Source organism: Dermacentor andersoni, chromosome 10 (assembly GCF_023375885.2).
Source record: "Dermacentor andersoni chromosome 10, qqDerAnde1_hic_scaffold, whole genome shotgun sequence".
Lineage (NCBI taxonomy): Eukaryota > Metazoa > Arthropoda > Arachnida > Ixodida > Ixodidae > Dermacentor > Dermacentor andersoni.
Window position 1 is genome coordinate 123434312 of NC_092823.1, and position 27812 is coordinate 123462123.

The 27812-nt window shown below is 45.3% G+C and overlaps 1 protein-coding gene across 1 annotated transcript; it reads right to left on the reverse strand.

Moving 5' to 3' along the window:
- LOC126543676 (venom metalloproteinase BumaMPs1-like) lies at positions 1-27812 on the reverse strand. Its single transcript, XM_055061128.1, has 13 exons — positions 27757-27812; positions 25381-25553; positions 20196-20288; positions 19524-19662; positions 19087-19247; positions 17359-17430; positions 12279-12415; positions 12127-12167; positions 10170-10278; positions 7949-8110; positions 3668-3806; positions 1471-1611; positions 1-424 (listed from the first exon to the last, which is right to left on the reverse strand). Exons 1-13 carry the CDS (start codon positions 27800-27802, stop codon positions 203-205), a joined length of 1635 nt encoding a protein of 544 aa, XP_054917103.1. The 5' UTR covers positions 27803-27812; the 3' UTR covers positions 1-202.

Here is a 27812-nt window from a genome sequence, read left to right on the forward strand (position 1 = left end):
TAGATATACCACAACATTTTATTGGCAGATGAGTACGCAGAAATGACACCATTCTAAAACACTCTTATAGCTTAGAAGCATGCAGGTTCCCATGATTCGCACGTCAAATTATCCTCTTTGTTCTCGGTTCTTTTGGTCATGAGTCCCGTCCACTATACGAAGAGCAGCATGTTGATACTAGTTATACATGCGGGCGCATTTGTCAATTTGTCGTGAGGTTCTTTCTCTTGCTCCGCGGGTTCGTGCCGGATCCTGTAGAACCGCAGTCGCAAGGGCATTCGCATTTGCATTCGCCAGGGCTCTCAGTTGGCTTTTCCGTGGTCGCTGGTTTCTTCGTGGCCATGGATGTGCTGGGTGACAGCGTTGCATTCTTCGTCTTCTTTGTTACGGCCGGCCTCTCGACGCACCTGCTTTGGATGCACACCTGGGAAAAGAATTGGCGAAGATGTGTGACAGAGAGCCCAATCACGTCTTCAACGATAAATTCGGTATTTAGTAAAACCGGACATTCCCGAGCCAACTTCACTCCATTCTCATGGTTTAAACGACTGTAACGGTGGGGTGCAGTTTCTTAAAGTTCTTGAAGTAAATACGGGTGGGGGGGGGGGGGAGGGGAGGGGGGTAACAGTTAGAAATCTAGAACCAAGCTTCCATCTGGTGTTTAACCTCTGAGAAAGAAGCCTAGTTGGCTTCTAAACGTCAAGTTTTAATAAATAAGATATTCTAGTTGGAGACGTTATTAACTCCTGAGCCTAACGAAACAGGTAATTCTGTCAGAATGCTCAGCTTAAAGAAATGTGATCACACACGTTTTCACCCAAACCATATTAGCCTTTTATTTTATGTACAACCGAGCTGGGGGAAGGCTTGTTTATTTCACTTTGTCTATTTTACACGTGCATTCTTATTCTTTCTTCAATAAAAAGAAACGGCGCGATACGGATGTGGACGGAGAAACACACGTGCAACAGTACGGCATTGTGTTTCACAGGCGTGTTTCAGGGTGGATATGTTTCTCCGTTCGCGACTGTATTTCGCCGTTTAGCTTCCTAAAGAATGACACACCAACAATAAAGCAGTTTGTTCTGAGTTGATTTCCGGGATCATCTTAGTTTAAGTGCAAACGAGAGTGATAACCTTCAACGCGCGTCCTGCCATTCCAGACTGTCTCGAAGACTATCTTATCTGCGGATCTTATATATTTAGAGGCATATAGGCAAATGAAGCAGCCGCCAAAGATACAAAGCACGTCATTTCATTCAGAACATCCGAACAAATTTAACCTCCAACAGAAATATTCAAGCGAATTGATCAATGTTCGCTACATCACCCAAATGAGGGCACGTTCAGGAAGCATAACAGGCAAGGAATGGCCGCAGCAAACATCAGTAACCGGCTCCGCAACTTTAGAGTGAAAACAAAAGCGCATCCGCGAATGCAAGAAGTAAAATATATAACTTTTTTCAATACCTTATTGCCACCACAACTTGTGTAGTCAAGTGCCGCGCCTTCCTTGAAGTAATTCATCTTGGTGTAGTAACGGTATCCGTTGACTACTGCCTCTTGAAGCTTATAATAATTGCACCGCATCATGCACGTTGTTTCAATCACCTTAGGAAGATAAAAGGATGGGTGTGAGAGCGCGACAGGTAAAGCACAGAACGATCTATAGATGTATAAGGCGTATACTGCAACGGGACTATTTCACGCTTCGATGGGTGGATGGATGTTATGAGCGTACCCCTTGGAAAGGGACGGTTGGTGGTGCCACCAAGCTCTTGTTATTTTATTGGCTAATATCCTACCTATGTTAAAAAGAAAAAAAAAGGAAGAAAAACCCACGATGAATTCCCATAACCAAAATTTCCGAACCCACATTGTGAACTTTGTTTTTGTACGCCTCCGTTGTTTGTCGTTTCCCTACTTTTTTTTTCGTCCATCTTTAAATCGCCTCTTACTGAAAATACCGAGTGTTCTCCAAGAACACTCGACGCCATCTAGTAGCGCTACTGCGAAGCCTGCTCGTGGCCTCTGAATGGCCTTTGAAATGCACGGCGCGCCGGTGCATCCGAATGCAGACAAACCCGTCATGCGGTAACCGGGATCTTCCGTTTCTTTCCGGACGCGCTGCGCCATCCAGCGGCGCTGCCGCGAAATCCGTACGTGGCCTCCGAGACCAAAAGCGTGCCGCGCCGGCGCGTGCGAGCGCTGAGAATGATTCCCTCGCTGTCTGCACCCTCAGTGGCCCATACTCAGTGACCCACGTTCGCGAAAGATTGGTTGAAGTGGGTCACATGCCAAGTACATTCATGACGCAGTTCGCCAAAGCGTTGGCGTGAAAGACGTTCATTGAAAAGCGACACACATCACTGTGGCACCTGTCACTGGGTGTGTGCCTCTCTTCAATGAACCTCTTTGACGCAACTTGGGCCATTGGGAGTGTGCGGTGGGGATGTGCCGCTATTCATAATCATTATCCTAAAGTATAAAACGTACCATCATCAGTTTATTTATTTATTTATTTATTTATTTGTTTATTTGTTTATTTATTTGTAGATACTGCGATCTGAAATCAGATCATAGCAGGGTGGGTATACATGGAAATATGCAAGCATGTAAACACATACAAAATTCATCAGATATGCAGGCATTTTTCAAACATTGATAACGAATTCTGGGTAACAATCTCAGAATTAAGATCATTCCAGTCTGTTATTGTCCTAGGAAAAAAAAGAATATTTGAAACAGTTATTCCATGCGTTCAAGGGGGTTATTGATAGAGTATGCCTTCGTCTCGTGTTATAACCTGATGAGTAAGTAAAGAACATGGAAGTGTTAACCTTGTAATGGCTGTTTACAAGTTGAAAGAGGAACTTTAATCGGCAGATACGCTTGCGCATAGTCACCGGGGGTAATCCACTGTGTCTTAAGAGCTGACCAACAGACGCACGGCCGTATGAATCGAAAACAAACCTAAGTACCTTATGCTGTACACGTTCCAGTTTTTTTAAAATATTGGTCAAAGTGAATGGGTCCCAAATAATTACGGCATATTCCAACAACGGAGAAATGTAGTAATTGCACGCCAATAAACTAACACTACACGTAGATTATTTCAGTGACCGCCGTGGTGGTGTAGTGCCTATGATACTGGCACTACTGAGCCTGACGACGCAGGATCAAATCCCTGCCGCGGCACCCGCATTTCTATGAAGGGGAACTGCAAAAACGGCCGTGTACCGGGCATTGGTTGCACGTTAAAGAACCCCAGTCGGTCAAAATTAACCCGCACCCCCCCACTACGGCGTGCCTCATAATCAAATCACGGTTTTGGCACGTAAAACCACAGACCTTAATTTTAAATTTATCCCCGTCAATTACACACCCTTCCTTAGATTGGCTGCTGATAGCATCAACGTCGCCAAGCATCCTCAAAGCGCAAATTTCTTTCCACTATCGCACTTATTTATGGACAAGGTTGCTGGATTTCGCTTTTTTGAGTCCTTCAATTTGCATATGTAAATGGGCCTTACTTGCACAAGGCGGTGCATAAGATACTTGTGCGTGATCATTAAGCCAAAGTATACATATACGAACATGCTCCCACGTTAAAGGAATAGAAGGGTAATATCGTGAAAGGACAGCATCGATAAATGCTGGTTCTCACAGAGATGGATTCAATGATGGCATCTGTTTCCTTGATCAGCTCGCTGCAGAATGATTGCTTGGACAACATCAGTCCAGGATATAAACCGCTTGCGACGTGTCCTGAACTTGAGATTTGCCAGCATGACGGCCCTGCTTTTCTGAAAGAGAACGTAAAGACGCCAGTAAAAGCGCTCAGAAAAGAGTGTGCTCTCTGTTAATGCGCATTGAAAGCAGCCACCGAAACGCGGACGCAATAATAACCAGGTTGGTGCGGTGCCCGTTAAAAATGGCACTAAAGGAAAATGCTAAAGACAGTTAGACTATTAGAATACCCTTCCAGAAACATCGCAATGTTTGTTTCTGGTAGAGTAACAAATGAACTCAGAAAAAAAAATTGCTACTGCAGCGGCTGCAGTCGCATAGCTCAATTCAAATAATCCGCGACGAGCGTGGCACTGCGATGCAGTATACGTCACCACCACCACTTACCTCAGTCTGTGTGCAAAACGGCACCCGAGAGTAAGCCCCACCTCTTCTTATGGGTAAAACGCGACAGTGTAGCAAGAAACACAACCGCGACAGTGACGAGGATCGTAAGGGAAGCCTAAGACATCTCATGGGCGCCGCAGTATTTTCTGCTGCCCGCACTTAGGATGAGATTGCATTCGATGGACTATCTTGCCGTGCAAAACTGTTCGCGCAGCGCTTGAAGGGCGTATAAACCATGTGATAACGATGTTTCTGTCAGCTTGCTTCTTATGGACTCCATGGGAGCATCGACCGTTGAATACGTGTAATGCTGTAAGCGTCGTCCAGATTATCTCGCAACATCGTGGCCCCTGCAGTGGCCTACTTTCTGTCTACACTAACTGTATGATATTGTTACATGTGGTAACTGTAGTGAGCCCGCTTTCTTTCAGCATTGTAACGTTACTTGCTGCGGCAACTTTACTGTCTGCTTCCATTCTGCACCAACTATAGAGTATGTCTGGTTGTATGGTATACTTAGTTGTTGCGGCAGCTCTAGTGATCAGCTTTCTTTCTACACGGACTGTATGGTGTACTTACTTGTGCCTGCTGTCGTGATCAGCTTTCTTTCTGCACCGACTGTATGTTATGGCCGACTGTATGGTATAATTGTTGCGGCAACTGAGTGGGTCTGCTTTCTTTGTGTGGTAGCATGCTGTCACAATGGGTGTAATCATCTGTCTTGCAATGCCCACCCTCCGTAATGTCTGCACATGCACCCCCATTCTCACTCTCTCTTTGGCGCACGAAACACCGCACGAATTGCCGTATGCGAATGTTGCGCATATGATTGTTTGATACGATTTGTTAGTGTTACTAGAACTATATCGATCGTGAAGGAACCGCATGATCGGCACATACGCTAAGCCACCTCTTTCGACAAATCCTGTCTTCTGAGAATAAGCTGCTCAAGCGCGGAAGGAAGGAAGGAAGCAAGAAAGGAACGAAGAAAGAAAAAAAGCTTTATTTAAGGCCAGCACTAAGACCCAGTAAAGAAGAACGCTTGCTCCGCTAAGGCCATTTGTTGATCCGCCGAGCCCTAGTGGAGCCAATCACTCCAGGAAGGAGGGGGAGGGTAAGGAAGTAAGGAGAGGTAATAGCGTTATATGAGTGCATAATGTGTTCTGTATCTGCCTTATCTCCTGGCAATTGGGACAATGAGCTGTGCTACGCCATCTGAAATTAGATTATTGCTGGGGAGCGTGGTCGGCACATCTGATCTTGTTCATCAGCGGCTTAATTCCGCTGTTTTAGACGCTTGCGTGTCAGAGTCCAAGTTTAGATTTATCGTTTGACGTTTTAGCCTGGCGTGTGTTTTTGTGAGTTTTCTTTTGAGCTTGCATGTATTGCAAACAACGCTCAAGCTATGCTGCTTTCTATGTAATAAAGAAAGAGTTGAGCAGAAGCTAAGTGATTAGAGCACTCGCTTCCCTACTGAGATTTTCTCATAATACGCGAGTTCGATTTTGAAGGGATTCTATGGATTGAATGAGAGTGCGGTGTGCCGGTGTGCTAGCTGGATCCGAGTTCGATACTCTTCGGATCCAGCTCTAGGATTCGTGGTAGGAACTCGGGCGTCACACAGAGGGTCGAGTGACTGCGCTGCTGGAGCGCCTAAATCGCTGTAGCTGGCCCGCGCTATACCGTTACGTCGCACCAAAGTGAACAAGCAGGCCCGCACCGTCGTCCGTCTCTATCGCCCGCAGTTGCTTGTTGGTGAGGAGATAAGCTGAGGAGGTCGAAGGAAATGAGCAATGGTTTTATTCTACACATTTGCAACTCAAAACTTGCTCCATGGATTTAGGAGGTTACATATAAGAGCACTTTACATGTCTCAGCACACTTCGCTCTTGACCTCACATGGCACACACAGCGCCAAAGATCCGCCTTTTAAGACATCGTTTTTCCTAGGTCACTAGACGAGGGAATTCCATTGCTCTGTCCTGACCTATCAGTAGGCTCGACGTGTTCGAAGCAGTCCGCCCATGATGTCGTACCAACTTGCTGCACTTCGCTCTCCATGTTGCGCAATCGCCCGCGCATACGATACCATGACGAGGCAGTCGGGAGTCAGGGATCAAAACTTTTCCCGCGCCAGCCGTTGACGCCGGCTTCTTTATTTAGCGGGCTTTTCGTGACGGTAAACTTGTAGCGATTTGAGGAGCCAGGCCTTGACAGTCGTTAGTGCTTTCTGTACCTCCGAGGAGAGCTTATTTTTTTACCCTTTCAATAGTCATCGCCGGGCTCCGTCGTCGTCCTGGAGCTTGTAGTGAAGTGACCGCTCTTGGTCGGCGCAAGGAACACACATCAAGAATACCCTGGCCGTTTTGAGATGCAACACTAACACGTGGCAGTGGGTGCACATATGAAATCCTGTTTTATGCTGCCGAGCTCGATGGCACATGTTTGTTTTCCCCTCGAAGCTGTGGCTGTCGCATGCCTGGGGGGATGGAACTCGAAAACCAACGTGCACTTAGATTTAGAAGCACGCTAAGCAAACCAAGGTTGTTGAAATTGAAGTCCGAAGTTCCTCATAGGGTCAGTAGAACTGTGGTAGTCTTCAGTCGTGGTCACTTCGACGCAGCCCTTGGTATTATGGTGCTTGAATGAGAGTGGCCCCGGCTACTACTCCTGGATGCTGTCTGGTGCCTGGTGTTTGTTGTACAGATAGCTTGAAAGACTTGCTCGCGTGGCATCGTCTGGCAAAGATTTCTTCGTGGCACGCTTGCATGTTTGCTCTCCCTCTGTGCTCACCTCACAGGGCCTTGAAGTGCCTGCTGGGCCCACAAGTGCTCGACTCCACCTCCTTTGCAAAGTGCTTTACACCATGGCAGCTGAGCCGTTCTGTCTGTTCGGTTGTACAAGTGGAGTTCGATCATATGACTTATTTCGCTTGTTGCGAATTTCCTTGAAGCTATTTGCTGATGTCAGGTTGTTGCGCAAGGCTTCAGGGTGGCTCGTGGCCGTAAGTAGCGACTATCTTGTCTGCCGCCTCATGAAACTCTGTACTGGCGGCTTGAGATAAACATCCCTTGGGCACTTCCTCCATATGAGAGTTTCTGCGTAGAGACTGGCCCTATTGCTAGAACAATGGCTCAAAAGCTTCTTAGCTTTGTGTACCGCTCATTCCACCATTCCATTCGCACGGGGATGGCAGGGAATTGAAGTGATCTGTTCTATCTGCAGGCTCACCAAGAAGTCCCTGAAAGCCTCGCGATTAAATTACTTAAATTACGACTGGGTATATGTGCGAACAGACAACTTTGGCCACTGGGTGTGGGCAACTGGGCATGCGCGACTGGGTTTGTGAGCATGGTTGGCCAATCTCAGAACGGCCACATGCCACAGGGTAGGTGCCCTAATAGACAGCAGAACAAAAAGTTGGTGACAGAAACCGCAGAGTGAGGAGAAAGGAGTGAAGGTAACAAAATAGGGCCAGAGCGCGCATTAAGCAATTACATAGAAGCGAAGGCGCTTCAGTAAACGTGAAAGAAAGCAGCACTTATAACTCATTATCACCGATTGCGACGAATTCGTGGGATCCGCCTTTCTTCTTCTTTCTTTCTCTCTTTTTTTTATTGATATTGTCACCTCTATTGTTTTCCTTCGAGCAGATGGACAAACCGCTTCAGTCGGCTGGTAGAACTACTGTCCGCATTTCCACACTAAGGACGTGTAAGGTAAACCCACGCAAGATCATTTTAACACCCGTTGTAATATTTGGCAGCTACCGAATCCAAACGATCTTCAATCATTCAGTTTTTTTACTCACCCGACTACGTACTGCATCTGCGCCAAGCTGCACGCCGAGAACTGCTGGTGTTCCGGACCTTTGTCGATGTAGCTCATGAGATGTCCGTCAGCCCATGGGCAGGTCAGGGCACCAGGATGCCCGATTGTTCTAGAAGCATCACCATCATGCTCCGCGCCCAGGCTTGGAAGGGGAGCGCGTGAAATCTAGGTGTTAATGCCAGTTTCCTACCAAAATTACTATACAGGGTGTTTTTCTCAGCTGCACCAAATTAAAAAAAAAATTGCCAGTGGCGGATAGAACACTCCTATCTCTTTATCTAAATTACTCCATGAAGTGGCCATCACTTCTGCGAGAAAACGAAATGCTTAATTGAACGATGAACATAAGCACGCTAATTAACTTATTTATTTACTTTAAGGTCTATTTTTTATTTTTTATTTATTTTCTAATACTGTTCGCCGTCTTGGCCGTCACAGGGTGGGTACAGCAAGGGCCCTATAACGTAAAATCTATTGGCAGTTTGCTGAGCTAAACTGCGATAGGCAAAAGCCTATCTATGACTTCCTCTGTTGCTGTTGTCTGAACTGTTCTGCGAACGGACGCCGCCGTGGCCGCGCGCATGGGATGCAATCACAGCCACAAGCCATGGGGCTGTTATTGCATTCGATTGATGTCGCAACGTTGGCTCCTGCTTTCACCTTGTTCTTATTTTGCTCATTCTTGTGATTGTAACAGACGAGCAGTATTTTTAGGGCCGAATAGCACACAGCTTTATATTAAATTACATTACACATTTGCCCACCTTTTCAAGGAATGTGAACGTTTGCTAGCATCCGTTACTATTATTCGTTTAAGTCTCAATGCCTCATATGCGAAGGGCTCCGGGAGGAGTTCTACAAGGTGCTGGTCGACAAAAAATATCGCCTACGATTACGATACTTCTAAATGCGAAATTTGGGCGCAGCTGTATACGTGTTTTCATTTCGCGATTTATTGGCTGGCACGGACAATCTGTCTCGTGCGGCACGTTGCAAATGAAGACAACAGGAGCTCACAAGAGGCAGCGCGTGGGTGACGCGTGGCCGCGATTCATAGCACCCGCCTCAGACAGACCTCCGCTCATGCAGCACTTTTTTTCCCCTATATGGATCGGTGGCGTCATCGGTGAACAGACGACGCGCTCTACTCTGGCGCCATCTCAAAGCCCGTCTTGTACGGCAGTACGCTTGGCAGTACATATTAAGTGCGCATATATTCGATTGTATGAGCATTCAGGTATTCTTGATACGCTGGTGACAGAGTGGGCGTAAGTTTGCGTATCAGTTGGGTTTAAATTAGGGGGTTTTACGTGCCAAAACCACTGTATGATTATGAGGCACATCGTAGTGGGTAACTTCGGAAATTCGGACCACCTTGGGTTCTTTAACGTGCACCTAAATCTAAGTACACGGATGTTTTCGCATTTCACCCCCATCGAAATGCGGCCGTCGTGGCCGAGATCCGATCCCGCGACCTCGTGCTTAGCAGCCCAACACCGTCAGTTGGGTTACATGCGTACAGATAACGTGCGGGAAACTTACTGTGACAGGAAGCGACGCTACTTCCTTTATTATTGTTAAACGAGCAGTACTCACTCTTAATTGCCGATGTTTCGGGATTGAGGTTAGCAGTACTACACTGGCGGATGAGTGAAGTCTTTTATTCTCGGGGAAAGTCGTGCATCGCCCAGGGCCGGCAACACAGGCTGTCCTTAAGTAGCAGCGGCCCAGCGAGCTTAGTCGCACATATTCATTCCATTCGTTATATACAAGCCACTATTTTCGTAGCCAGCTACCGCACTCGTCTTCATTCCACAACTCCGCAATTTGCAGCACAATTGGAGCACAGCGTGTTAGCGGAAACAGTTGCATTTCCAACAGCTGATCGCACAGAAGGAAGCTGGAGGTGTTTACGGTTTCGTATTCGTGCGCTGTCGCTGAGGCTACGTGCGACGCGCCGCTGAAAGCGCCATCTCGTTTCTTTAGAACGAACTGCTCCGCGAAAAGGATCAATACTAACTCAATGTGCACACGCTCTCTCACTCGTCCACGTTGTGGTTGAGATGCGGCCATTCAAAGATTGTCTGAAGAGGGAGCCAAAATGTACGCGTTCGGCCGTGCGGGCGCGCCTGTCTATTCAAATCGCAGAGGCTGTGCCACGTGGATTTCGACAACCCACAATTGCCAGGAGAGCTCCTTACATGTGAGCGAGTTCGTGCGTAATAGTGACGATGCCGGTGTACATTCCTGGTTTGTCCTCCCCTAGTCCGACGAACGAGCCAGTGCAAACGGTGGATATGAAGGCCAAGCCTGAAAGCAGGAACAGAAGGACCTAATTAACTGACATGAGCATCATCAAAAATCCAGGAAATTTGCAGAACTGAGTATGAGGTATACTGAAGAAATAACCACATCGTGACGCGCGACGTTAGAAGACATCGACTGCACCAGGGAATCTGCGAATTTATTTAAGCTTAAGAAAAAAAGAAAGTCACAGGCCTGCATGGCACCCGCAACACCGTGACAGCTAATCTGGACTCCACAGGAGTTCCATTTTCGTCAGCTTGTGCTAGAAGGTCGTTGCGGCGAAGTTTCTTTGCATCATTTTCACGAGAACGAGCTGAACTGTCCACTCGCCCTCCGTTGAAAAGAGAGCGTCTGAGAGAAAGGTGACTTCGCGATGTGCTTGCGAGTTTCATGGACCGCGCACGAGAGCGAAACTTGGCTGAGATGTTCACAGTAACGTATGCCACCCACGGACTATGTTATTTCACTAAGCCCGAGGGGTGCTTCAGGGCCCCTTTAAGAAAAGCGACAACATCGTGCTCTCATGCAGTGTACCAGTATCCCAAATATAATTCATGCGGGGCAATACCGTTGTCACTAGATACAATGTTAGGAAGTTATGGCGTTTTCGTAAACTTTCAACAGATTTGTTTTGTGACCCGCTCCATATCCCAATCATACCCGTTTATCCCAAAATCCCATGGGCACATAATAAGACACACGAAGTGGCCATCTCCCTGCGAACAACAATTACAAATAATACCATGGCATTGTATATCTTCTTACAATCGCTTCACCCCAGGTGAAACTCTGTGCAACCCCCACTATCCCTAGTAACCCGACTGCAACTTCCCTACAATGGCAATTAATCAAGAGGCTGCGCTCGACGCGTAAGTGTCCCTTGCGGGTGGGGCGCTGTCTTTTTAATATATTTAAGGCTACACAACCCTTGTGGCACCTCGGCACACCAATTCTAGAGGATCGGTCAAGGATGGGCGCATGCCAATATCAGAAACGCAGTTCCGAAGTTGTCTGTTGAGGCATATTCCCAGTGATATAAGTTGTCTCCTAAGCCAGACAGCAGACATCAAGAATTTGCCTCTTCGCCCTATGTTGTCTCCTCGGTAAGATAGAAGTCAGTGCATACGTAGTGCCCCGGTTTGACACTCCTCCCAGAAATGGCCGGAAACATGAAAACCGCAAAGTGGAGGCTATCGATTTAAGAAAGTGAATTATGCGCATTTTTTTCTCCACAACTGAGTGCATGAAAGCTTGAACATCTTGTCTAGACGGGAATAATGTTGGGAGTATCATGGATTCCTAATTACTTTCCGAAAATTTATAAAGCTGTACTAAAGTTCTGTGCCCGCTATTTTCCCCCATGTTTGAATATCTTCGCAATTGTATTGCGCTTAGTGTCACACTGACGGAAGAACTAATGAATGAACATAAAAGAGCAAAACGTCGATGTACGTGACGCAAACTCTCAAATCGTTTAATACTGATTTTTTGAATATTGTGACACTAAGCGTAATACATTTATGAACCTCCACCAACTAGCCACGTTCAATAGCATTAAACGAGTGGGTAGTTTGCGCCACGTACGTCCACGTTTTGTTCCTTTATGTTCGTCTATTAGTTCTGTCAGTGTAGCACTAAGCGCGATACAATGATGAACGTCCACCAACTAGCCCCATTCATTGCTTTACTAAACATTGAATATCTTGTGGGAGATAATCCTAGGTTACGCCTAATCACATGCCTGTTTCATTACTCGACAATTCTTTTAGCCTGATACGTGCTAGAACTTGACCCACATTTATTCTTCCCGCACCCTTTATACGTCAGCGCAATCAGAAAATGAGTGCTCACCTATGGCACCCAGGCCGTAGTTGGCCGAATACAGGTCCCGGCTTCATGCGCAAAGGAAAGAAGTGACATACCCGTATTACGCGCCTGCACATAACACCATGCATGTCAGCGTCTAAAAAATATCGAGTAAAAAGGGTAAGAAAAGCAAATACTTGGTCATGAGGTACACGAGATCTGGATTACTGTAGTTGGTTTTCTTCTTGTTGGCATAGTCCTTGAGTTTCTTTAGTGTTCCATCGTCGTGCATGTACTTCGCGTTCTGAGGATCGAGAACAACGAATTCGTCCGACTAGAAAGAAGAGATGGAGGGAAGAAATGCCCAATTATTTGATGACAAAGAAAGTGAGTGCTTTAAAACGAACAATGCATTTCTTTGGTGTTTTTTTGCCACACGGTATACTACAGCGAAGCGTTGTCCTGATCGTAATCATGATCATCATCATCATAAGCCTATTTTAAGTCGACTGCAGGACGAAGGCCTCTCCCTGCGATTTCCAATTACCCCTGTCCTGCGCCAGCTGATTCCAGTTTGAGCCTGCAAGTTTCCTAATTTCATCACCCCACTTAGTTTTCTCCCGTCCTCCACTGCGCTTTCCTTCTTTTGGCACCCATTTTGCAGCTCGAATAGTCCACTGGTTATCCATCCTACGGATTACATGGCCTGTCCAGCTCCATTTTTTTCTCTTGATGTCAACTAGCATATCCGCTATCTCCGTTTACTCTATAATCCACACCGCTCTCTTCCTGTCTCTTAGTGTTACGCCTAACATTTTTCGTTCCATCGCTCTTTGCGCGGACCTCAACTTGCTCTCAAGCTTTTTTGTCAACCTCCAAGTTTTGGCCCCATATGTTAGCGCTGGTAGAATGCATTGATTGTACACCATCTTTTTCTGTGATAGTGGCAATTTCGCAGTCATGATCTGGCAGTGCCTGCCGTATGCACGCCAGCCCCTTTTTATTCTTCTGTAACTTTCCTTCTCGTGATCAGAGTCCCCTGTGAGTAATTGGCCTAGGTAAACGTTCTCCTTCAAGGACTCTAGAGGCTTGCTGGCGATCTTGAAATCTTTTTCCCTTGCCAGGCTACTGAACATTATCATTGTATTCTGTATATTGATCTTAAACCCCACTCTTACGCTTTCTTTGATAAGGTCCTCAATCATTTGTTGTATCTCGCCCCCAGTGCTGCTGAATAGCACACGGTCATCTGCAAATCGAAGGTTGCTGAGATAGCCGCCGTTGATCCTCCCTTCTAAGCTTTCCCAGTTAAATAACATGAATACTTCTTCTAAACACGCAGTGAATAGCATGAGAGAGATTGCGCGTCATTGCCTGACCCATTTCTTTATGTGTATCTTTCTACTTTTCTTGAAAAGAACCGGTGTAGCTGTGCAGTTTTCGTAGACATTTCTAAAGATATTCACGCAAGACTACTATACTCCTCGATTCCGCAGTGCCTCTATGACTGCTGATACCTCTACTGAATCAAATGAATTTCATGATCTATGAAAGCCACACAGAGATGTTGATTGTACTGATCAGATGGATTGTACTGGTGATGGAGGGAGCCAATTGGGCTGCGCGCAGTGATGAAATCGTGCACAATTGTAATTATGAATTGCATATGCAATCGCGATTGTAATTGTGGAGCGCTCTTCCACTCGACACATCACCCCACAGAGTTTCTTACAAAAATTACTAGGTAGAACTAGAGGGCACTAGTGTCTATGGTAGCTTACGGTAGTCGCAAGTAGGATGGTTCAGCCATCATGGTAATAGCAGTTATTACATATATTCGTTGTAAACTTCGGTCTTTCTAGACTTTATGCGCCTTCGTGACTTTGCAAATTGTTTATTTCCAACAAAATATTGCGTTATAAATGAATAAACCCACTTGGATAAAAATTGTCCGTTGACCGGATTTGAACAGAGGACCTCTAAGCACAGAAGCCCAGTATTGAAGTAATTACGCCACCCACGCACCTGGGGAAGGCGGAATAGAATTTTCGCTGAACATCTCTCGCGGGCTAAATTATTGCGTAGTGAGACAATGTGTGTTTCCATTTGGCCGCGGACGTGTACCTTGACATGCGTAACCATTGCAATTAGTAGCGATTATGCGTATTCACAGAGCCTTATTGCCTTCTGCATTTACACAAGCATAAATTTCTTTGAAATTTCGGCGAGGAAAGGCAAATAAAGCGCTGTAAACAAAGCCAGGAGAACGTCTGAAGCCATAAGCACGAAGATAAGAGAAATCGATGTAGTAACCATAGTTGTACTCGTAGCTGAATGATCGAAGCGTCAGCGTTCCCTCTAGGGCTTTTGTAGGAAACTCGATTCTTTAGCTGGACTCAGTATGTGGATGGACAATATGAGCATCCCCTATAAAGTGGCATAGTGAGTGGTGTCACCAAGCTCTTTATTTGTGCCTTCCCATCACGCCTATGATTGGTCGTGAAAAGGCATGGCTTGTATTAGCAATTCATGGAACTTGATATAACTTTTTTTCTGCATAAGTATACACTATAAGGGTGATTTTTTGGAGTTATAAGCAATGTTTAAGATTGTCTCTGGCCGATAGCACAATTCTACTATCGAAACGAAGTCGAAACGTATAACTGGCAATTTAGAAAATTTCTCTAACTTTCGAATGGCCTGACGTCAAATATTGCAACGTACAACTTGGAGCTTGTTAAGATCCCAAGGCATATGAATCTACTCGGAACAAATTCTGAGAAGGATGTGTCTTTGAGGCATGCGTTTCCAATGAATGAGACTGAACGCATCAGTGATTTGGTTTGTTTGGCCAGTAATGCCATTAAAAAGCATTTTGCCAAAAAACAAAATCAAGTTGAACGGCAGTGTACTTTTCTCTTCCAATTTACGGCGTTTATTTCACTTATGGTGCTCGTTTCAAGCATTCGTTCCAAGTGGATGCGCGTCGTGAAGTCGCTGTTCTCCAATTCGTGAGTTGCAAGGCGTAGCCAAAATGAGTAGTGACAAGTTTATTAGTGAAATTTGGGTAATTAGTAAAATACTCAAGGCACCTTTTTGTCCAAGTGATATCCGGCTCTTCGAGTAATCGAGTTCAGTGATTAGAATTATGCTAGCACCCACCACCCACAATTCTAAAAAAATGAAGTTAACTCTGAAACATGTGGCGACATGAGGGAGGCTCAGACGGTGTAGCCCGAGGCTCTCAAACTCAGGTTCGTGAATCCGATCCCCACGTTGATTGGAAGTTGTGAGGACACGTGTTCTTGGACTCAGCCATGGTCCTTAAGGAAGGCACTGACACCACAAACTGCAGGGGTGTAAATCTTACTGCGGTGTACGCATGCCAGCTCCGACGGCAGGGCACCCCTAGTGCGACCACCAGTCACTGTGCTGCGCCACGGGCAGTACAATTTGTAAACCTGCCTACGAGCGGCGCCTCACAAAGGAAAGCACCTCGGGTACAGTACGACCAGTAGGCACCTGAGACATACACTTTCGTTCAAGTGCTTTCATGTACATATATACGCCGATAGGACCTGGTTCCAAAATTTTCTCTAGTATCGCCTTGAATGTCATGGAAGCGCAGTGAGCACTTCAGTCAAGCTGCAGCCCTGCCATTCATTTTCTATATTACCGCCGAAAACGCGCCGCTGTTATTCTTGAGGTTCGTGGTTGCCGAAAAGCAGCGTCTCAATCTTTCAGTCGAGAGGTGATTCTGAACTTTACTAGTTATTGTTTCTTTCAAATACCTGCAGCGCCCGAAGTCATTACAGCAGGGAGATAGAAGGGAAGCGCGAACGTTGCCTACTCAATGGTACCGGGTCATACCATAGGCTCGCTTTAACGCAACTGGAAAGGACGAGAAAATGTGTTTCGTTTATCCGAAGTTCCATTAAAGTGAAGCTCACGAAAAACTTTAAGGTTCGTGGTATTTCAAAAGCTTCCGAGTCTGTCGATCTTACTTTAGAGAAGAAAAAAAATAGTTAAGTGCCTCTCGTCTTCTAATATTTTACCATCTGTTTCGCAAGGTTGTGTTCATGAGCGAAACGATTCCCAATAATTTTGTGCAGTCCTCCTATAGTGTTGCGGACTTTCAGCACGTAATGTAACTGCAGTGTATTGATTAGAATGAGTATTTGCCGCGAACTTCCCCAATACCATTTTCCGCTGTCTCCTTGCGACAGGTAACAAGAGCATCACCACGAGGTCAGTTACTTCTGACGGTGGGAACGAATCAGTAATAACAGCCTGACTCTAAGACCCTATACCTACTCTGTAGTGCTACCGCCTCGGAGATAATTACTTGCGTAGCGAAGTCCTCATGACCGCAACACTATTAGGACTTCGCCACCTTTAACGTAAGTTAATTTTCTCGCAACTGCATGTGGATGGGTTGGATTTTCTCCATTATTGATGCCATCTCCACCTGACATGTTTGTCGGACTCTTCCTTTTCCATACGCCGACGAGGTTGGTGGTAGTTTCGCTAAAAGTTCCGTTTAACCGAAGTTCAATAAAAGATGGCTTCCTTTTAACCAAAGTTTGTGAACGCTGTGGCAAGCGAACCAATGCTCATATAATTGTTCCTTTTATCCGACATTTCCCATTAAGCAAGTCTAGTTTATCCGCCATTCAGTGTATGCTCTAGTAGACGATAAATGGAGCGCAAGTCATCAAAAACAAAATGAGCGAAACAAACCGCAAAGTGCGATGCGAAGCGTGGAAAATAAATAGTTCATATAAGTGTGCAAAAACGGTAAAATTATTACGGTAACACATAGGACAATGCCTTGCGATTTTCTGCCCCAGCTGGCTGCCTGAGAGCAAAAAAAAAGAAATATAGAGAGAGATGAATAAATATGCGCAATCGGGTAAGGCATGTTTATACTGCCAAAAAAAGGAAAAACGAATACGACTCAACATGTTGTCATGAGATGCAAAGATATTCACCCAGCCGCAACCACAGCCAATGTTCGCTTTCTAGAACCGCCGGAGTTCAAAAGCTGCTTATTTTGTTATCTGGTCAGCGGTCGAGATGAACCAGAAACGCTTGAAGTATTAGTGGGAAGAAAAAAAAAACCCCGAAACAGAGAGATGGAGGCGGGTTCACCACAGGCATATGCAACTTTATGAGATAAAGCAGACAGGCAGAGTGCTAGACCACGATAGGGTAGAACTCGCGTAAGTTGCTTGCAAAGCCTGTAGGTGGCCAATATGATATAGATAATGACGTCACCTGGCTTTTTTCGACACCAGTAACCAGCAGTCTTATCCTGGGAGCTGTCGCCGCGCGGAATCTCAGGTTTGCCTAGAGAGAAACAATGAGAAATTTCGTAAGTTATTTCGGGTGAATGGCTGCGCAGAACAACGAGTAAGTAACGCGTTCTAAATCGAATGTGAATGACTGTGTCTGTGAATGTGAATGAATGTGACACTGTGAATGACTTTCTTCAGCTAGCGCGTCGCTTTTGTTGGCTGGCTCCGGTGTTCTTGAGCGGATAGACAGACATGGAGGTGCTGTTCTGATAAGGAGAAGGAGAGCTTTGCCGCATCCTGGACCAGCCCTTTTCCTCTCCCGCCTTTCGCTACTGCTCTGGCGGATATAGACAGTGCTCCGGTGATTGGGCCTTCCACACAGCTGATCACGCGGCCGGCGACAACGTACATATAGTCAATTTACTTACGCTACGTGTTTTTGCGAAGACTGCCAGAAACGTCCCAAGTTCTCCTGTGACAAAAAGCACACTTCTAGTTCTGCAGCTGGATTACTCAAAAAGACGGACATTATTTTAGAAGAAATTGAAATACATAACTGGCTAATTAATAAATGTGCTAAGTGAATATTGAACTAATTACCTTACGGCACGTACTGCAATTTACAAATTCTAGTCATTGAGACAACAGAGCTCCGCTTGGAATGAATTCTTTGGATGCCACCAGTTTTTGGACACGTACCATCAAACTTGCGGAAAAACTGCATCGTCGTTCCACTTACGCATATTTTTTAAGTAAATGCTGTTTCATTCATTGAAGCAGGAAAGTAACCGGACCGCCAACGTATTTCTTCGCAAAGTTTGGGGAGTGATATTAGGAAATTGGTTTGAACCTGAGAATTAATTCTAGGTGGATTTGCCTCGCAAACTCCCCAGCTACAGCTTGTAAATTGCAGTAGGTGGTATACGGTAATTGGCCAAAAACTTAATTAAAAAGTTTCAGTGATCTGTTAATTATGCATTTAGATTTCTCGCACAACTCTGTCTCAAGTACCAGAATTTCGCTATCTGCCGCAGGCGACGTTTAAAAATTTCGGCCGTCTTCAAAGAAACACTCAGTACATGTAACCGCTATTCATGGGCTAGTTACAAGTTGTGGTCTCTACAACATCGCGCAGTGAAGGAAGAAACGCTATCCAAATAGCCTCACTCCAACAAATATACACCTTCATCTTGCGTCATTGCTTTATAGAGCGGAGAGTTTCCTTTGCCGTTCGTTTCACCACGCGCCTCGCCGGACCTTTATCACTTAAATAAATCGTGTGCCCCACGTAACTTCTGTCAAAATTTATAAATGTGCAAGTGCCACGTGGATGAACAGAACCAAGGTTATGTTCTTTATCGTTGCTTGAAGCAAGTCAGGGAATCTTGTTTTTGTATTTCGCCTAATCACATAATCAGTTAATAATAACTGTTCAATTCGTCAAATAATATGTCCAGCGCAAAAGTGTCAATGAGAAAATTGTAGGCCATGCTGTGCCGGTGATTCCCGGTCTGGATTCCCGGTCTGGCTTTCTGGCGTTCAATACTTGCTAAATAAAAGCATTTTTTTAATCTCAAAGAAAGCTCGTGAAATGCGAAAAAGTTCCGCGCGAATGTAGTCGCGTGTCAGTGACCACTCTAACCTAGTTTAGTTGACATACAGATACGAGTTGTCGCATGACAAACTCCGCATGCAACTCGATACTTACTGAATTAATCGTGATGCACACGTACACCAACAGTGCCTGATTAGTAGGGAAGTGGCTATGATGAGGAATGTCTGTAATTACGAACACTTCAATTTCAACTTCTTCGGGAATCGGCGTCGCTGGCGCAGGACCCGCTCGTTCGCTGATGAATGCATTTCTACCTGAAATACACAGGTTGGAAGTATCGTTGTCAAGACTATTACCGGAGTGTTTTTCATGCGACAGCCTTATAGGCGGCCTACGGACACTGGGTTACCGGACTACCGCCACCGGACTACCGCCACCGGACTACCGCCACCGGACTACTGCCACCGGACTTCTGGTAGCATAATGTGTGTGGTTTGTCAAAAAGAGCGCTCTCAAACACGTATTGAGACAAGAATCCTAATGTTGTGCGTTCTACTGAGCAATTTACGTCTAGCAGTCATTTTTCTCACCTTCGTCGCTGGGTCTCACTGTCTTGTCCATCATTTCATCAAACTCGATTTCGTGAATTGCGTGAGGAACGAGGCCATCTTCTGATCTTTCCCTGAATGGCGCTGGTTCAATTCTGTGCTTCGGGCCAACGAGCCCTTTCTATGGGAGGCAAAAGATTAAAGAATCGCAAGGTAGGCACCACTATACATGCATAACCCCACTACTCGTGATACTGAGATTGCTGATTGATCTAGTGTTGCGTTCTTTTAAGCACTTTGCATCGTATACATAGCCCGCCATGTTGACATTGCGGCTATGGTGTTGTGGTGATAAGCACGAGGTCGCGGGATCAAACCCCGGCCGCGGCGGCCTCATTCCGATGGGGGCAAAATGCAAAACCACCTTGTCCTTGTCCCGTGCCTTGGGGGCACGGTGAAAAGGTCCCCTGGTGGTCCCCACTACGGCGTACCTCATAATGAAATCGGGGGTGGGGCACGTAAAGTCACATAATTAAATTTAATAAATACAAATTATGTAGCATTGGGCGCCCCTAAAGTGGTCAAAAGGGGACGAAATCACTCGGGACTGGCAGCTATAAAATTGACTGCCGGCGACCAAAACTCGGACGCATAACGTTACTACAGCAATTTAAAATGGTGCACGAAACAAGTGCAGCTGTCAGCCATACGCACCACGAGGACGCCGGTATGGTCTCTTGTTACAGTTACTGTAGCAATATTATCTGGGTCTTCGTAGAGGTCTCTCTCGATCTCTTCGCCGTCATACTGCAATGATTATACAGTGTGCTTTTAGTTCGTGCTTATTTACGCGGGAAAAGTACACTTAACTGGCTAGCAGGACTAGGCGCATGAATTAGGTTAAAAAGAACGCGAAAGGTAATATTGAAAAATGCATAAACACATATTCAAACTGTCTTTGATATCGATATGCTCGAGCGGGTAATTATATATATAGTCACAAATGGTACTGCAAGGAGAGTGGCATTAACTTCAAGCAAAGAACAAGAGAAACACTGTTATGGCAGCTGCGACCCCTCGCATAGTCTATGCTAACACGTTACCCTTTTGCCCTGCATTCCACTGGCTGCGTCTTTCCATATTATATTTCTCATCCATTCCTTGTAGACTCCGCTGAATGTACACGTGTTTGTATTCATCGTTCTAGAAAAAGTTTTAAAAAACACACACGCACGCGCACGCGCACGCGCACACACACACACACACACACACACACACAGAGAGAGAGAGAGAGAGAGAGAGAGGGTGTTTCAGCGAGCACTTTCAAAAATCTTTAAAAGTTGCCTGTGGCAGATATCACAATTCTAGTTCATGAGCTGGTCTACTCGAAGCGGCGGACAATACTTGCACAAAAAATTGTCCAAAATCGACTAATTCATAAAAATTCACTAATTAAGTTTCTAACTTTTACGCTATGGCCAATATTGCAATTTACAAATTCTAGCCGTGGAGATCGCAAGACGGATCCACTTGGAACGGATTTTCAAGATGATACCAGTTTCGAAATATAGCTTCCCGAAGTTAGCGGAGAAATGCATTGGCGTCCCAGTTAATTTGTTAACAAAACGTCGTTTCATGCACTGAAGCACACAAGTAACTGGAACGCCAATGCATTTCTCCGCAAAGTTCGGGAATTCGTCTGGAAACTGGTGTCGTCCTGAGAATTCGTTCCAAAAAGATCCACCTTGCCAAGTCCACTGCTACAATTGGTAAATTACAATATGGGTCATAAGATAGTTAGCTAAAAAGTTAATTATTCAATTCGTGTTAATTAGGCGATTTTGCATTTCAAGTTTTTTGTGCAAGTAGCGTCCGCCGCTTTGAGTAGACCGACTCATAAACTAGAATTGAGTCACAAACAACTTTTAACAAAATTTTAAGGTGTTCGCTGAAACACTACATACATGCGTTTGTGCGTGCTACCCACTATCACCGCTTTGAGTGGTGATGACGGTCAGAAGGCACTTCAAGGGGAATGACACGGTAGTTCACAGGGGATGTTCGTTCTGCAATGATGCAGGGTCCTATAAAACGCAAGAGGAACTTCTCACACAATCGCGGAGTACGAACGGGTGTCCAGAGCAGCACCTCATCTCCAGGACGAAAGGAAATGTCGTGGTGAGTGCTGTCATAATGATGCTTGCGATCTTGTTGGCAGTGACTCAAGCAGGTTGTCAACATTTGTCAAGTCAGACGACGAACTGTTTGGATGCAGACGCCGATGATCTAGTGTAGACATTAAAGAAAGAGTCATCAAGCGTTAATGTCGGCGAACGGTCGTAAACGAGGTAGAACCCGGCAGTTCGTTTAACAGCGGTGTTATGAGCAAACGTCACAAATGAAAGAATTGTGTCCCATTTGTTGTGGTCTGGTCCCATATACATGGATATCATATCAGATAATGTGCGATGAAATCTCTCTGTCAAGCCATTTGTTTGTGGATGATAAGCATGATGTCATATTACGAAATATGGGACAGGTTCTGAGTAGTTCTTCGAGAATTGTCGACAAAAGCGTCTTGCCTCAGTCACTCAACAGGACGCGAGGTGCTCCATGACGTAACACTATGGCTTCCAGAAAGAAGTTGGCGACGTCCGACGCAGAGCCACAGCGTAGAGGAGCGGTCTGTACACAGCTTGTAAGGTGGTCTACAGCAGTCACAATCCATCGAGGTCCGGTCGGCGTGATAGGAAAAGGTCCGAAGAGGTCTATTCTAACGATGTCAAAGGGGTCTCCGGACATGTTATAGGTTGTAGCAGGCTAGCGGGGGGCGTTGTTGGTCGCTTCTGCAGTTCGCAAAGCGCGCAAGTAGCGATGTATTCACTCACAAATGTACAAAGGCGAGGCCAGAAAAAAACGGCTCTTTATCCGGTTGTAGGTTTTGTGACAACCTAAGTGGCAAGGAGAGGGGTCGTGGTGGAAGGCTTCGAGGGCCTGTATGCGCAGCGAACGAGGAAGAACCGGAACCCAACGGTGTTGGTAAGAATGATAAATTTAACGATGCAGCACATGGTTCTCGAGCTTAAACTGCATCAGCTGGCGTAGAAGCCTGGCATTAGGCGGACGTGAAGTTCCGCATAGACGTATAATTCGGTGGCAGTATAGGTCAGCACGTTGATAAACGGTGAACTTAGTGTAGCGCTTGGAGGGCACCACGTGTTGATGGGCGCTAGTGGGGACAACGTGAATGAAGGCGTAGTCTCATGGCCCCCGTGAAGATAAATGCAGAGATATGCTCGCAGATGATAGCGGCAGGGGGCAGAGAGAGAGAGAGCCTTGGCACCTTGATGTTTCTTACCGGACTTGTAAGTGACATCAAAATCAAATTCTTGCAACCGGCGAACCCAGCGCCCAAGGCGACCAGACAGATTTTTCAGCGATGACAACCAGCATATAGCGCGTGATGGTCAGTAACTACGGTAAAGTGGCGTCCACAAATGTATGGCGGGAATTTTTGCACGACCCAAACTACAGCAATACATTCCTGCTCTGTTATCAAGTAGTCCTGTCCCGCAGCCGTTAGTGTGCGACTGGCATATGCAACAACTCTCTCTCGTGAAGTGTTGTGAAGTTGCAGGAGGACGGCACCGATCCCGTGACCACTAGCATCGGTGTGCAAAAAGGTATAGGCGCGCTTTCATCGAAACGGTGCAGAACGGGGTCGGGTGTTAAGGCACGCTTGAGAGCTTGGAAAGCAGACTCACAGTCGTCACTTCAAGTGAAAGGAGTGCCTGAGTCCAAAAGCTTGTGCAGTGGTGAGGCTATTCTTGACAAGTGCCGGATAAATCTTCGGAAATAGGACGCGAAGCCAAGAACACTCCATAAGTGTTTGAGATGTTCTGGGCGAGGAAACCGAAGCACAGCAGCAATCTTATCAGGATCTGGTCGGACACCGTCCTCGCTGACAAAGTGGCCCAGCAATTTGATTTTCTTGCTGGCAAAGCGGCACTTTTTAGTGTTCACCTGATGACCAGCGTTAGAAACGAACGTAAAAGCTTCGTCCAAGCGCTGAAGGTGCTAGCGCAAAGTAGAAGAAAAAATAAAGATCTTGTCAAGATAACACAAACAGGTTTTCCACTTCAGGCTACGTAGTACTGTGTCTATCATACGTTCAAAAGTTGTAGGAGCATTGCACAATCCGAAGGGCATGACGCTGAATTCGTACGGTCCGTCGGGTGTAGCAAAGGCGGTTTTGTCTTTCTCTGCTTCGTGCATAGTTATTTGCCAATAACTCGATCGGAGGTCGAGGCTTGAGAAATATTTAGCATCCTAGAGGGTCTCAAGGGCATCGTCGATTCTTGGAATTGGGTGCATGTCCTTGCGCGCGATCTTATTGAGTGCTCTATAATCAACTCAATATCGCACAGAACCATCCTTCTTCGGGACTAGCACAACAGGCGACGGCCCAGAGCTTGATGATGGCCGGATAATGTCGCGTTGGGGAATGTCAGTGACGGTTGTCTCGATGATTTTCCGCTCAGCAGCCGACACGCGGTACGGGCGGCGGCATACAATGAAGCTGCCATCGGTTTCAGTGCGATGCATTGCGGCGGAAGTACGGCTGTGACGCTTTGATTGGACGTCAAATAAGGATCTGCGCTTTTGAAGCACCACTAAAAGGTCTTCGTTCTGCGCAGCATCGTCGTCGCTAATCGTGGCTGTTAAAGCACCACTAGCATCATCATCAGGAGGTGAAGGCAAATGTCGTATTTCCACGTGCAGGAGAACAAGTCTAAAAGGCTCGGTATTGCGAGTAACAGCGGTGCTTAGGGGTATCGCGATCGGCGAAAGAGTTGGATTAAACGCCGTGACTAGCGCACTTCTGTCGTGAAACGTCACCAAACTGCGAGCGATCGTGAGAGAGAGAGAAACTTTATGAAAAAGAGCACAGGATCGTAGGTGGCTCTTCCGCTGTGCAGTGGGTGGTCGCCTCAGTCCAGGAGTCCAGCGGCCTTAGCTGCTCTTCTCGCTCGGTTGACCAGGTTGAGCGATCATGAGCCCGCTAGAGAAGTGGTGACCGAATGGTACGCGGAACACATCACCAGCTATATATATATATATATATATATATATATATATATATATATATATATATATATATATATATATATATATATATATATATATATATATATATATATATATATATATGTATATGAATAAACGAAGGAGCACACTTAGGAAAATTGCATTTTTAATATTGAAGCGTTAAAAATGCAATTTTCGTAAGTGTGCTCCTTCGTTTATTCAACTACCTATGCACCGGACCTACAGTACTTTTCCTTGAATTATATATATATATATATATATATGTATGTATTGACACGTGTACTTATCTTTGTCGGGCGACCACGTTTCGCCGCCTAACAAATGTTATCGTACAGCGCGGGACTAGCCTGCATGTATCCGAAGTTTCTGGAAAGTTATCGATGCTTCTATCCGCTTTCTGTTGTCGCCGAACCTTATGTTATCTGATTTCATCGCCTGACGCGAATGGTGTAGAACTTTGTGGAAGGCACGCGGGTCCCAGCGATTAGTCTGGAACATTCGACGATTGGGTATGTATAAAAGCCGACGCGCTTGACCCGTTGATCAGATTTTCGACGATCGCCGACCGTGTTCGCCGCTATCATTGTGCTATAAGTGCAGCCTGTTTTTGTGGGTACAGGTTCGCCCAATAAAACTTAGTTTTGTCTTTCACAGTATTGCTACTGTGTTCTTCAACGTCACCACCACGTGACAATATATATATATATATATATATATATATATATATATAGAGAGAGAGAGAGAGAGAGAGAGGGAGAGATTATAATATCCAAGTTCTTTCATTACTTACGAAGTACGTGACGGTCTTTCCATTTTCCTCCGTAAGGAGTCTCAGAGTGGTCGCCGCCACTGACGCTCTCCTCAAGTTTAACGTCAAATTTTCGTGCACGCGCATCACCATAGTTCTGTCCACAGACCGTTCCTCGAGGAGCCGAGGATGGACCAGCTTGGGCCTCTGCGCCCCTGCAATTGAAGGCGTACTGGGGCAGTATAGCGTGAAAATCTCATAGCGTTTGCTAGGCGTCCAGCTGCGAAGGCTATACTAAACCAATAATTGTAAGCGGATTTTGGAGTAGTTGACGCCAATTACTCGTAAAGAACTTGGTCTCCTCGACGCCGCGCTTTTCTTTTGTGCTCGTGCTGGATATTGCGCTTTTTAAGTAATCGACTCTGCCGAGACTACTAATAGATAAAAATTATTAAATACAATTTTATTCACGTGTTTTTGGGCATTCGTATATGTTCTTATGTGTAACGAGGTTTCCTTCTGAAAAACAATCACGAATTTTAGCGCAAGCTTCCCTTGTAGCTTAAGGTAGCGCTCATTTTTTTAGCATTTTTTCTAACGGCGTTATTCTTCCTTTCAAACATCAAGTATTTCTCGAAGCGTGTACGGAAATACAAAGTACAAGTTACGTATATAACTTTCAAGAAACAGTGAAGAAATTCGCAAAGCTTTCTTTCTTCGTAACTTTGTTTGAATCTGACCGGCTGCCTTCGGTAACGATATATCCAACATGACGATTCGCTCGCTTCTGCTCTTACGAACGTTTTTAATATCGGAACTTCTTTGTGAGTACGGCTGAAAAAACCCATATTCACGAAAAAGTTCTTACGCTAGAAATGTACGCCAAAACAGGTACTATCGTGATGTCGGGCAAACTATTACCGAAGGCGGACAACGTTATAGGAAACAGCACTCATGCGCCAAAAGCTTCATGAATTTGGCTCTAGAATTCTAGCCTTATTAACGTATAAGGCAAATGCAGCAGGATGGTGAAGTGGTCAAGTTTTACTCCTTCTATTGCAAGCAAACCGCCACCTTGCGAGGATATGAGGATTAGTGCTTAGGTGCCCTCGGATTTTCTTTTTTTTTTTTAGGTCTCCGATGTTTTTTCTAAAAATTGCTGAAACCTGCAAAATTTTTGAAAGCGAAACTGTGAAGTTTACGTATCTCCAGCTCACAATGAAAAATTACTGTACAGTTTCGTAATCTGCAAGTAATATTACAAATAAAGCGGACATTTTTGGTGTAGCAAACAGCCCTGTGAAATATATTACTAATTTGTGAATACGAGTTTTGCAAAAGCCCTGTAAACAGTACAAAAAATCTACGTAAGTTTTAAATTAATATACCGAATTTGTCCGCTTTACATTTCCTAACAGATGTACTTTACAGAACTACGTTATCTGTTCTTTTGTAAATTTTGCGCTTGTATTTTTCATTTATCATACCAGTTTTCGGCAATTTCTATGAAATACCCTGGCCTTGAATCAAAATTTTGCTTGCTGCACTCAGTATGATTTAGCTTCCTCTAATTCAGCAAATATTAATAAAATTGGCCTAGGTGTTATCTCAGAAAAGCATTTCTGCCTATTACGTGTCTTTGAGTAGGCGACATCGGAGGTTGGCTCAAGCTTAAGCTTCCTCTTGAGAGCTTCCTATTGTTGCATTTGAGAGAGAAAGTTTCGTGAAAGTGGCAAGCAGACTTTAGGCATAGACCTTTCCTCACCACTTTGCTCCCGACAAGCATCGAATATCACCTTTGTCGCTGTGACGTCGCTACGTCTACACTGTAAAATAATTTGCACCTTTAAAGGTGAAAAAGGGTGTAAATGTGTCGATAACTCGCACCCTTAGGGCGTCAGTTATGTAAATCACACCCTAAGGGCGTGAGTTATAGACACATTTACACCATTTTGCACTTTTAAGGGTGTAAATTATTTTACAGTGTACGTCTTGCAGTGCGCATCCGCTTGAAGTGGTTCTTGCATTTCGCAAAATCTTGTGAATGGATTAGAGCACAAAGATTTAAAAAAAACATTACGTCAGAATACTCGTTGCATGCGATGACAATAATGTCTGTACGCATCAAAACGTATTTGCATATTCTATATTAACAGCCTCACAAAATATGTGCGTTCGATTGGCATAATCTTTCCTATGCCGGCCATCGTCCGTTTTGAACGCAGCTTACAACAGGTAAAACGTACGGCTTGCTTTTCGACCTCTGCGAGCAGGCTGCTTCCCCTACCTGGGCGTTCTATAAATTCCGTTGGTTACAACGCTCTTACGGACGCATGAAGCAACTGAAATTGCATAAAAGGTAACAGAACCAATTAATGCGGAAATTAAACGCCGACATTACTGGATAAATTGCCTTACCGTTGACGCGAAGTACCAAGAAAACAAGGAACTGAAAGAAATGCATCGTGCGGGCC